Source organism: Salvelinus sp. IW2-2015, linkage group LG5 (genome assembly GCF_002910315.2).
Source record: "Salvelinus sp. IW2-2015 linkage group LG5, ASM291031v2, whole genome shotgun sequence".
In the NCBI taxonomy this organism is placed as follows: domain Eukaryota; kingdom Metazoa; phylum Chordata; class Actinopteri; order Salmoniformes; family Salmonidae; genus Salvelinus; species Salvelinus sp. IW2-2015.
In genome coordinates, this window is record NC_036844.1 from 29,751,069 (window position 1) to 29,764,153 (window position 13,085).

The 13,085-nt window shown below is 42.6% G+C and overlaps 1 protein-coding gene across 1 annotated transcript; it reads left to right on the forward strand.

Annotated features, from left to right (window-relative positions):
* Nucleotides 1-1,191: 1,191 nt before the first annotated feature.
* Nucleotides 1,192-12,548, forward strand: spag7 (sperm associated antigen 7). The gene is made up of 7 exons (XM_023988048.2): nt 1,192-1,312; nt 9,662-9,729; nt 9,935-10,023; nt 10,168-10,252; nt 10,433-10,522; nt 10,893-11,049; nt 11,161-12,548. Exons 1-7 carry the CDS (start codon nt 1,228-1,230, stop codon nt 11,280-11,282), a joined length of 696 nt encoding a protein of 231 aa, XP_023843816.2. The 5' UTR covers nt 1,192-1,227; the 3' UTR covers nt 11,283-12,548.
* Nucleotides 12,549-13,085: the final 537 nt, after the last annotated feature.

Genomic DNA, 13,085 nt, shown 5'->3' on the forward strand with positions numbered 1-13,085 from the left:
GAATGTATTTTTCACAGGACACAGACACTATGTGTAGCCAGCCAGAGTACAGAAGTGTCCTGGTGAGTCTGCTTGCACTCTCACTGCTGCACGTCACATCTTCCCCCTCCAGTCTGCTGTCTGTCACTAGTCTGTCATCACTACTTCCTTGACTCTCTCCTTCTGCCTCACTTCCTGTGTTGAAGTAAACCCTCGAGACAACTGGAGGTCTGACCTTTGCAGAGTGAGAAGCGGGGAGAGACATCAAGGTTACTTGTTGTGTTGCCAATCCTGACCGCTTCTGTGTTATGCACTGCACATACTGGAAAACCAGAATTCATGTCAGATTACATCGTTGAAACACCATCATTTTGCTGGAAAAGGTATACAAGTGCTACAAGTTCTACTTGCTGCTCCTTCCATTTGTGTGTGAATGAAAGAGCTGATTCATACCTCATCTTAAGATCAACAAGATTCTTCACCTCTTGACAGAGAGAAATCACATTGACTGATACAATGCCAATGAAGTTCAATGTCGCATCCGTATACACACTGCATGGTTTACTAGACTTCTGTTACAACTGTTTACGGAGGTCCTCTTTTCATACATTTAGTGTGACTTGAACTGTAAGATATAATCCTCCCTTCATCTGATCAATCACTAGTTGTATTTTTTCATGAAAAGGGATATTAATGTTTTATATGTTACATTTTAGCAGACACTCTTATCCTGAGCAATTTACAGGAGCCGTTAGGGTTGATCACTAGGCTCAAGGGAACATAGACAGATTTTTCACCTAAATTCCTTGGCTCAGGGATTCGAACCATCAACCTTTCGGGTTACTGGCCCAATGCTCCTAACCGCTAACGTTGGACTACCTGCTATTAATTTCATGAAGAAAATGTTCTATCATTGATTAGAGCTATTATAAAAATTTGATAAACGTATATTGCAAATTGCAATACATTGAAAAAACGTGTTTTTAATTTACATTTTTCTGTGTACTGTAGCATACACAGACAATTTACAGACAACAAAAAAGGCACCGTAATTAACATCAAGAAACCAAAAATATATATTATTTCAGTACATTCACTAATACAACCCATCGTTTGTCAATAGAAGGCTATAATAAATAGCCTGTTATGCCGATTATTCTAATATTCTTTGTTGATATGCGCATGCGTATCCCCTACCCACGAATGATTTTAAAGATCCTGCTTCCGGTAGTGATCATTCAGTCCAAAATGGCGGACCTTCTGGGCTCAATCTTGAGTTCGATGGAAAAACCTCCCACAGTCGGCGACAAGGAGAGCCGACGAAAGGCCCGAGGTATATTCAGTATTACTCTACAGTTATTTATCCTCAATTCGTTTGTATTATTCGATTGTAAAGATAAGAGTATTTCGTAAATGTAGCTGTTCCGTGGCGTTCTCAACCMCCCTATCGTCTGTACAGAAAAGTATCCAGTCACGAACGAGTATTTGCCCTTGTAGTGAATTACGTTTTTGTTTAAGATGCATCCTATTGGTCAAAGTCAGTCCTTCTAGTGCTCTCATTGGCCAAATTACCCATCATTCATTGTTTGTTTGCGCACGCAAAGCAGCACAAACTGGTTGAATCAATYTTGTTTCAATGTAATTTGTCAACGTATTGTGACGTTGAATCTACGTGAAAAATACATTTGATTTGAAAAAAGTAATAAACTTAAACTACATGATTATGTCCGCATGGTTACCAAATATTAAAACAGACCAACCTTGTATAAAATGTTGAATGTATACCTATTAAAATAATAGACTTTCAACATCTGCTATCAGAAAACAAAATAGTCTGGGCAGCACCTCCTACTGGAGAACTATCTATCTGCCCTTTGGGCTCCCTTCCAGGGGTTTTAACCAAGCCCCGRTATGTTTGACACTGACTATTACCCATGCACTGTCGTGAGAATGATTTGTTGAGAGATCTGCACTTAACTTCACTGTTGCTTTTGAAGTCATTCCAAAGAGTAGGTTTAAGAGAGCAAATGAAATGTGACCTTACTTTGTCAATCACCAACTATGTTTTTTAGGCCTACAGTGCATTCGGAAAATGTTTTCAGACCCCTCACTTTTTCCACATTGTGTTACGTTACAGCTTTAATCTAACATGTATCCCCCCCCTCCTCAATCCACACAATACCCCATAATGAAAAAGCAAAAACTGGTTTAATTTTTTTTTGAAAATGTATAAAAAAATGTAATATCACATTTACATAAGACCCTTTACTCAGTACTTTGTTGAAGCACTTTTGGCAGCGATTACAGCCTTGAGTTTTCTTGGGTATGATGGTACAAGCTTGGCACACCTGTATTTGGGGAGTTTCTCCCATTCTCTGCAGATCCTCTCAAACTGGGGAGCGTTGCTGCACAGATTTTTTTCAGGTCTCTACAGAGATGTTCGATCGTGTTCACGTCCGGGCTCTGGCGGGACGTTCAGAGACTTGTCCTGAAGCCACTCCTGCATTGTCTTGGCTGTGTGCTTAGGGTTGTTTTCCTGTTGGAAGGGGAACCTTTGTCCCAGTCTGAGGCKRTGAGCGCTCTGGAGCAGGCTTTCATTAAGGATCTCTCTGTACTTTGCYCCGTTCATCTTTCCCTCGATCCTGACTAGTCTCCCAGCGGCTGAAAAACATCCCCACAACATGATGCTGCCACCACCACCATGCTTCACCTTAGGTATGGTGCCAGGTTTACWCCAGATGTGACACTTGGCATTCAGGACAAAGAGTTATTCTCCCCCTATTGCTCAGTTTTGCTGGGCGGCCAGCTCTAGGGAAGGMTTTTTTTTTGTAATTATTTTTTAATATTTTATGTTCAAGCGTTTCATAAAACCTGTTTTTGCTTCGTCATTATGGGGTATTGGGTGTAGATTGAGGATCTTTTTTTTTTTTTAATCCATTTTAGAATAAAGCTGTAACGTAACAATGTGGAAAGTCAAGGGGTCTGAATACTTTCTGAATGCACTGTTTATAGCATTTGCAAGTCATCGAGCAACTGTTTGAATTCAACAAAAAATAGACAATAAATTAGGCCTAGGGTGGATTTTTTTATTTWAAAAAAAACTTTTTTTTTATTGATATTGAATTGTTTGGTGTCAACGCAACCAAATATCAACATTTTGAAGGAGATGTCTTCTGCTTGGATTGTCCAATCTTTGCATCTGACTTAGTCTGGCTTTAATTCCAGTTTGTTTGAATTTCAAATTGATATGTTGGATTCAAGTCTTCATCTTAACCAACAATCTAAGTTAAAGAATAGGACTACATCATATCAAACTTTATATATAAAGTGCATTTAAAGTTTGATTTGATTTAGTCCTATTCTGTAACTCTTGTCTATTACTTTTGTAATACAGTAAATAGCCTGAAGTTAACACACACTAATAAACTCAGCAAAAGAAGAAAGGTCCTCTCACTGTCATCTGCGTTTATTTTCAGCAAACTTAACATGTGTAAATATTTGGATGAACATAAGATTCAACAACTGAGACATAAACTGAACAATTTCCACAGACATGTGACTAACAGAAATGGAATAATGTGGCCCTGAACAAAGGGGGGGTCAAAATCAAAAGTAACAGTCAGTATCTGGTGTGGCTACCAGCTGCCTTAAGTACTGCAGTGCATCTCCTCCTCATGGACAGCACCAGATTTGCCAGTTCTTGCTGTGAGATGTTACCCCACTCTTCCACCAAGGCACATGCAAGTTCCCTACTGCAAGAGGGAGGAGGATGTCTTCCCTGTAACGCACAGGGTTGAGTTTGCAGGCAATGACAACAAGCTCAGTCCAATGATGCTATGACACACCGCCCCAGACCATGACAGATCCTCCACCTCCAAATCGATCCCGCTCCAGAGTACAGGCCTCGGTGTAATGCTCATCCCTTCGACCATAAACGCGAATCCGACCATCACCCCTGGTGAGACACAACCGCAGCTCGTCAGTGAAGAGCACTTTTTGACAGTCCTGTCTGGTCCATCAACAGTGGGTTTGTGCCCATAGGCGACATTGTTGCTGGTGATGTCTGGTGAGGACCTGCCTTACAACAGGCCTACAAGCCCTCAGTCCAGCCTATTGTGGACAGTCTGAGCACTGATGGAGGGATTGTGCATTCCTGGTGTAACTCGGGCAGTTGTTGCCATCCTGTACCTGTCCCGCAGATGTGATGTTCGGATGTACCGATCCTGTGCAGGTGTTACACGTGGTCTGCCACTGCGAGGACGATCAGCTGTCCATCCTGTCTCCCTGTAGCGCTGTCTTGGGCATCTCACAGTACAGACATTGCAATGTTATTTCCCTGGCCACATCTGCAGTCTTCATGCCTCCTTACAGCATGCCTAAGGCACGTTCACGCAGATGAGCAGGGACCCTGGGCATCTCTCTTTTGGTGTTTTTCAGAGTCAGTAGAAAGGCCTCTTTAGTGTTCTAAGTTTTCATAACCGTGACCTTAATTGCCTACTGTCTGTAAGCTGTTAGTGTCTTAATGAACAGCAACTGTGGACGGTCGTTAATTGTTTATGGTTCATTGACACAGCATGGGAAACAAGTTTTAAAACCCTTACAATGAAGATCTGTGAAGTTATTTGGATTTTTACGAATACTCTTGAAAGACAGGGTCCTGAAATAGGGACGTTTTTTTATTGCTGAGTTATTAAACATTTAACCTTTAAAATTATAACATCCGTGGCACAAATTTGAGTATTACTGTAACTATACATTCTTACTGGTTCAAGAGAGCATGCATTAGTCACACAGAATCAGTGAGATCTTCACATTGCTGTATAATCTGCCAGAATCCTCGAATGACATTGATCACTATCGCCACCATGTACTTTTTTTAAGTGATCTCAAGCTGCATCCAAGTTAATTTGGTTCTGCTATTAGATGAAGACAGTGATAAACACAAGTGCTGGTTGTTTAAATATAAACACCCTATACTCAACTGCCAATCAAGAAAACCTGTGGCAGCCCATGTAGATTATATGAAGAGGGATACATTTAAGACATGTCTGTGATAATAAACATCCAACATCATCCATGACTGCCTGTGATGTTTTTCCGTACGCCTTCGGCAATTGAAGTCAATTCGACACTTCATGTGAAATCAACCTCCCACCACCATTTTAAATGGTTTAAATGATTTTCGATGAGCACACACTCACATGCCCGACTGGAGCACCATACTGGGGACAAGTCAGTGGGGCCGGCCTGAGATGTCTGGACCAATTTACATCCCGTGCAAACCCCAACATGTGTTTTTTTCGTAGCCTGGTATTTTTGGGTTCCAGGCCCACAATTTTTAAAATGGTTTAAATGAATTTAAGGGGCTACACACCTCATGCCCTTGGAACACCATACTACGGGGCCCATCAGGTGGGCCGGCCGGAGGATTATGGACTTTTAGAAAAGTCGAAATTTTCTATGTTGGAAGCTCAGAAACGGTAAGTGCCCTCTTTGTACCAGGCCACAATTTTATAATGGTTTAAATGATTTAAAATGGGCTACTCCTACATGCCGCTATGGGAACAACCAACTCGGCCAAGTCGGTGGGGGCCGGCCTGAGGGATTATGGAGCTTTAGAAAATGCTGACTAGCCATATTCCGTGCGCCTGGTGTTGTTTTCCCGTGCGCCTGTTATTTTTTTTATGGTTTACCGGCCACCAATTTATATGGTTAAATGATTTGCGATGACACACACCCATGCCCGACTTGGGACACCCATACTGTGGCACAAGTCAGTGGGGGCCGGCCGATGGTCTTGACCAATTACCCATCCGATTTAGGCACTGGTGAGTCATATCACTTGATTGACCAGTATAACACGCCTTTGCACGAGCTGTGTGTCAATATTGGTAGATGAGACAAAAAGGTTACCGCAGGCACCAATCTGATATGTGGTATTATGATTATGTCATGAAACATCGCACCCATTATAAAGAAAGGGGGGTCAATCCAATCAGCCACTCCGCTCTGACCCACAAGGAGAACAACCATTCTACCAGGTTCACTATTGCTCACTCTGCTGCGAGTCCTAGAATTTTGTGGGTACCGTGTCTTGGAAGGAGATTGTCTGTGCATGGGTTTGTTTACTCTACACTAACTTCTGAGAATGAATTTTCTGGAATGTTATGATGGAGAAACGGAGATCTACAGATTCCGCGCGAACACAAAGCTGGAACTCAACGACGTAAAGTGTCGAGCCCCTTCCATTCGCTAGGAGTGGCACATCAATGCGAGCTGTGGCAAAAAAGTTTGCTGTGTCTGTCAGCGTAGTGTCCAGAGCATGGAGCGCTACCGAGGAGACAGGCCAAGTACATCAGGAGACGTGGAGGGGGCCGTAGGAGGGCAAACAACCCAGCAGCAGGACCGCTACCTCCGCCTTTGTGCAAGGAGGTGGCACGGCCAGACCCTGCAAAATGACCTCCAGCAGGCCACAAATGTGCATGTGTCTGCTCAAACGGTCAGAAACAGACTCCATGAGGGTGTATTAGGGGCCCGACGTCCACAGGTGGGGGTTGTGCTTACAGCCCAGCACCGTTGCAGGACGTTTGGCATTTGCCAGAGAACACCAAGATTGGCAAATTCGCCACTGGCGCCCTGTGCTCTTCACAGATGAAAGCAGGTTCACACTGAGCACATGGGCACATGTGACAGAGTCTGGAGACGCCGTGGAGAACGTTATGCTGCCTGCAACATCCTCCAGCAAGACCGGTTGGCGGTGGGTCAGTCTGGTGTGGGGTGGCATTTCTTTTTGTGGGGCCGCACAGGCCTCCATGTGCTCGCCAAGGTAGCCTGACTGCCATTAGGTACCGAGATGAGATCCTCAGCCCTTTGTGAGACCATATGCTGACACATGCACATTTGTGGCCTGCTGGAGGTCATTTTGCAGGGCTCTGGCAGTGCACCTCCTTGCACAAAAGCGGAGGTAGCGGTCCTGCTGCTGGGTTGTTGCCCTCCTACGGCCTCCTCCACGTCTCCTGATGTACGGCCTGTCTCCTGGTAGCGCCTCCATGCTCTGGACACTACGCTGACAGACACAGCAAACCTTTGCCACAGCTCGCATTGATGTGCCATCCTGGATGAGCTGCACTACCTGAGCCACTTGTGTGGTTGCAGACTTCGTCTCATGCTACCACTAGAGTGAAAGCACCGCCAGCATTCAAAAGTGACCAAAACATCAGCCAGGAAGCATAGGAACTGAGAAGTGGTCTGTGGTCACCACCTGCAGAACCACTCCTTTATTGGGGTGTCTTGCTAATTGCCTATAATTTCCACCTTTTGTCTATTCATTTGCACAACAGCATGTGAAATTTATTGTCAATCAGTGTTGCTTCCTAAGTGGACAGTTTGATTTCATAGAAGTGTGATTGACTTGGAGTTACATTGTGTTGTTTAAGTGTTCCCTTTATTTTTTTGAGCAGTGTATATATCTGAAATTGTATTTCCATTTGAACATTACTGTGCAATTTTTTTAATTTTTTAAGTGCACCGTGCCTTGCAAAAGTATTCATCCCCTTGTAATTTTTCCTATTTTGTTGCCTTACAACCTGGAATTAAAATTGATTTTTTTTTTTGGGGGGGGGGTTTATCATTTGATTTACACAACATGCCTACCACTTTGAAGATGCAAATTATGTTTTATTGTGAAACAAACAAGAAGTGAGACACAAAAACAGAACTTGAGTGTGCATAACTATTCACCCCCCCCCAAAGTCAATACTTTGTAGAACCACCTTTTGCAGCAATTACAGCTGCAAGTCTTTTGGGGTATGTCTCTATAAGCTTGGCACATCTAGCAACTGGGATTTTTGCCCATTCTCCAAGAAAAAACTGCTCCAGCTCTTTCAAGTTGGATGGGTTCCGCTGGTGTACAGCAACCTTTAAGTCATACCTCAATCCAATTGAGAATCTGTGGTCTGGGCTTTGACTAGGCCATTCCAAGACATTTAAATGTTTCCCCTTCAACCACTTGAGTGTTGCTTTAGCAGTATGCTTAGGGTCATTGTCCTACTGGAAGGTGAACCTCTGTCCCAGTCTCAAATCTCTGGAAGACTGAAACAGGTTTCCCTCAAGAATTTCCCTGTATTTAGCGCCATCCATCATTCCTTCAATTCTGACCAGTTGTCCAGTCCCTGCCAATGGAAAAACATCCCCACAGCATGATGCTGTCACCACCATGCTTCACTGTGGGGATGTTGTTCTCYGGGTGATGAGAGGTGTTGGGTTTGCACCAGACATAGCGTTTTCCTTGATGGACAAAAAGCTCAATTTTAGTCTCATCTGACCAGAGTACCTTCTTTCATATGTTTGGGGAGTCTCCCACACACACACCTTTTGGCGAACCCCAAATGTGTTTGCTTATTTTTTTTCTTTAAGCAATGGCTTTTTTTCTGGCCACTCTTCCGTAAAGCCCAGCTCTGTGGAGTGTACGGCTTAAAGTGGTCCTATGAACAGATACTCCAATCTCCGCTGTGGAGCTTTGCAGCTCCTTCAGGGTTGTCTTTGGTCTCTTTGTTGCCTCTGATAAATGCCCTCCTTGCCTGGTCTGTGAGTTTTGGTGGGCGGCCCTCTCTTGGCAGGTTTGTTGTGGTGCCATATTCTTTCCAATTTATAATAATGGATTTAATGGCGCTCCGTGGGATGTTCAAAGTTTCTGATATTTTTTTTTGTAACTCAACCCTGATCTGTACTTCTCCACAACTTTGTCCCTGACCTGTTTGGAGAGCTCCTTGGTCTTCATGGTGCCGCTTGCTTAGTGGTGTTGCAGACTTATGGGCCTTTCAGAACAGGTTTGTGTGTGTGTGTAGTGATATATCTCTCTGAGATCATGTGACACTTAGATTGCACACAGGTGGACTTTATTTAACTAATTATGTGACTTCTGGAGGTGGGCTTCCTAGCAAAGGGGGTGAATAAATATGCACACACCACTTAATTTTTTTCTCTTTTTTAATGAATTTTTWAAAACTTTTTTTCTTCACATGAAATCCAAATAAATAAAGAAACACATTTAAATTACAGGTTGTAATGCAACAAAATAGGAAAAATGCCAAGGGGGATGAATACTTTTGCAAGGCACTGTAACCTTTATTTAACTTTTAAATGGTTGAAAGCGCTGTAATTGACATTTGGGTGACAACTAAACAAAAAACAGACATTGTTTTTCCTTTGGAATTTGGTTGTGCTTTTAGATTGTTGAAAGCATAGTGATAACACATTAGAAATTCAACTAACTTATAGGTTATCTTATTGAACAACGTCTCAACCAAATATTATCCACATTGAAATGACGTAGTGTGCCCAGTGGGTGTGTTATTTGGTAATAATGAACATCATACTGAACYCTTGTTATGCAAGTCACATGTACTATGTCAGTAGTCCCTCATCCAAAAATGATGTGAATTACACTTAAGCAGCTATAGCATAGGATCCTGTTGCTCTATGGATTCATTTGCTCAGATGACACTAAATCCAGAGTTTACCAACATTATTAAAGTGATGTCCAGGTAATTAAAGTATGGTATAGGAAATATATGCTATACAGACAATCGATATGTTATAACATCTCATGGGAATTAATAGGCTTATATTTTCAGTATGAAAACAATTGAATAATATAACCTTGTTTTCTATCCCTCAACAGAACAGGCAGCAAGAATGAAGAAGATGCAGGAGGATGAGAAGAAAAAGAAAGCAGAGTTCAGGAAAAGGGTGAGAGGCTCTGCCTGCAGGCGGAGGATTATATTCTGTCTCCTTTGTGGGCTCATTTTCTGCTCATCCAGCTGAATGTCCAGTCAGTAACTTGGACAACCCAAATCCCAAGAAACAAATCCAATAACTGTTTCCAATTCTTCATTGACTGATCTTTGGTGGGTAAAGAACAATCGAGTTTATACTGCCTTCATCTCTTTTWCAGATGGAGAAAGAGGTGTCAGAATTCATTCAAGACACTAAGCAACAGAAGAGGAAGTACAATCCCATGGGAAAGATTGAAAGGAGCATATTGTAAGTGAAAAATTAAAAAATATATCCTTGAATATATAAATAGAGAGCATTATGTAATAAGTTTTTTTTTTTTATGAGAGGACTACAAACATAATATGTAACAGTTTGCATGTAAACTTTTACTGACATCCTGGCTTGTTAAAGGCATGATGTTGCAGAAGTCGCTGGTCTGGCATCGTTTTCTTTCGGAGAGGATGAGGAGAGCAGATACGTCATGATTTTTAAGAAGGTCAGACCTCTTTTGGATGTTCTTTATGGCTGCATTCACAAATATCACCAGATTTACATGCCCTTCCCATGAGTTGCACTATTATTTTCGTGCATAGTGGTGGCATTTTATTATTTGTTGTATATGTGTTATTCTTACTGATGCGTAACTGAAAGTATGTATTCAAAATGACTGTGGCAGGAGTTTGCTCCATCAGACGACGAGCTGGAGGCTTACCGGAAAGGAGAGGAGTGGGATCCCCAAAAAGCTGAATACCGCCGCAGACTTAAAGTAAGACTGGAGACTCAGTCACACTCACTGAGGAACAAAACTGAAGAGAAACACATACTCTAGTGTACATGTCCATAACTGTATATCATTTGGCAGAATACATTCATTTACACAGAGAGAGATCCGATTTCAAGTAATGTAGACTTGTTATAACATAGCAAGTACTGATGGTTCACACTTGAGTCTTTTTGCACCTTAATAGATCTAATCACTCTAGCTGTAGTCCTTGACATTTTGCAGGTAACCCTTTGCTCTATAATATGCTTCTGTCTTTTGTTCACTCAGCGTAATATCTACGGAGTATAGGTTGGGTTCAGAGCTATTGCTCAAAGAAAGTGTTTGATAATTAAACCTGTCCACTGCTCTTCAGGAGCAGGCTGCGTTAGAAGAGGAGACCGCCTGTAAGACACAGAAGAGGGCAGCGTCTCCCAGCTCCAATTACCGTGACAAGTACAGCCATCTGATCGGCACCTCTTCTGCTAAGGATGCAGCACATACGCTAGAGGCCAACCAGGCATATGGCATGGGTCAGTGTGAAGAGGCTCAGTATTGATTTCTCATCCTCAGAGAATCACATCTCCTCATGGTGTGTGCTGTGTTCTTTGCGTAACAAAATATATTTGCCTCTCCTCCCTCAGTACCTGTGGCCAACAAAAGGGACACCCGCTCCATAGAGCAGGCCATGAATGAGATTCGGGCCAAGAAACGTCAGAAGACAGGAGATGAAGACACCGGGGCAGGGAGCACCTCCACCTCTTGAGAGGGCGTGTGTGTGTGTGTGTGTGACTGAGTGTAAAAGAGAGAAAACGTATGAGGGGCACAGAGGGAGTACCTCATCTGTATTAACCTACAGGAGGCCTACTACATTGAAAGATCCTACATGTTTCCCAGGACATATACAGTAGGTGAAACTTGTGGGTATGTAAGGAAGGTTCTTGAATTATGTTTCTCCTCTGTCCTTGACTCGGGTTGACTGTTTTTATGTTCCAACCAAATTGGTCGTGTGGAAGTCTGATTAAGAGCATTTTGTCTATTGGCTTTCTTTCTTTTACCCCAAAGTCCTGTAATTTCTCCCACACAAATGAATCATTTTTCTCAGTGAACGCAAAGAGGAGAGTAGCACAACCATGAGGGGCAACAGTAGGTTGCCGATAGTTTAGCATTTGTCTGTTTTCACCTTTACAAMGAAAATAATTCCTATTGTGACATATCGTGGCAGTTAGGAGTTACAGGATATTTTTTTATTATGTTTGTTTTTAGCTACATTATGGGCTCTATTCAGTCTCATCGCTGAAGCGTTACAGATTACCTGATAGAAAGGTAATTTCAGATTGAGCTGACATATGCAGCGTTTACTGTGAATGCAGTCTCCGCTAAATGTCAATCACGCTGTACCCACTTGGGGACACACTGGTTGAACCAATGTCGTTTCCATGTCATTTCAATGAAATTACGTTGAACCAATGTGGAATAGACGTTGAATTGACGGCTGTGCCCAGAGGGTAACACTGAACTTCTGCGTTACGGCTTGAATAAAGCCCTAAATCTTTGTTCTCAGGCCCATACAGTGTTTCGATCCCACAAATGAAAAGTGAATGGGGGCTGAAGACTTACTTTGAGAATGAAACCACTGCAGTTTGTAGGCCTACATGGTAGATCTACTAGCAAACATCAAATGATGATTACATTTCTGGGGTCATATTCATGGGGAAGTGTCTCATTTAGAGACGCAAAGCACTGTTTGAATCTCAATGTCTATAAATCATTGTTACCTTCAGCAAATGTAATACAGCTCTGCTCCGTTGTGTAGTCTGGTCAAACTGAATCAGTCACATTTTTAAATGAGGATTGAAATACGTGTCCTATGCTATGTGGACAATGCTGTGTTGTCAATGTTTTATTCTATGCGCTATTTCACTTGCTCAGTCTGCAAAGATGTTGGCATGATGGCATCTAGCTGTAACCATTTTAATCCCTTTATGTTTCCTGTATGTTTTAATAAATGCTGGAGAAATGTTGATTTTAATACGCCTTTTATGTTGTGTCCCATAACATTGCAGTGTGTTGGTAGCACTTGTAGGCCCTTTTACCATTTTTAGGAGGGTAGCTAGATGTCTAGAGAACAAAAACAGTAGGCCTAAAAGTATCTTTACAAATGTTTTAAAGCTTTGAGGCATCAATCTGCACTTTCATTTCTAATTGGGCAATTCTCCAACACGAAGTACCACGCGTCYGCCCTTCAGTCCTCGTCTCACATCTGCGAATGATCTTGACTGTGGAAGCAAACTTAATCGTTTTCGTGGCCATCTCCATTTCTCAACCATCGGACCCACTTGACATCGGGGGCGTCGACTCCGAGGCCTCTCTCTCTGAAGTCTGTCATGACGGGGCCTCAGACTTTGTGGCCCTCCACGGCGACCCAGATGCTGGTTGTTGCGTTGAGCAAGCAGCGCCAKTTGCGCACGGGTTCTAACCATTGTGCTCCAGTAGGAATGTGGTTCTCCGTATTGAAAGGTCTTACCTGCCTTAGAATCTTTGACAAYTTAGTGGCAGGCTTTTGACC

Excerpts from the sequence above, each read along its gene's own strand:
- spag7 (XM_023988048.2), top strand. The coding sequence starts at position 1,228 with ATGGCGGACCTTCTGGGCTCAATCTTGAGTTCGATGGAAAAACCTCCC. Across the intron at positions 10,024-10,167 it reads AAGATTGAAAGGAGCATATT|GCATGATGTTGCAGAAGTCG; the intron begins GTAAGTGAAAAA and ends GGCTTGTTAAAG. Across the intron at positions 10,523-10,892 it reads AATACCGCCGCAGACTTAAA|GAGCAGGCTGCGTTAGAAGA; the intron begins GTAAGACTGGAG and ends ACTGCTCTTCAG.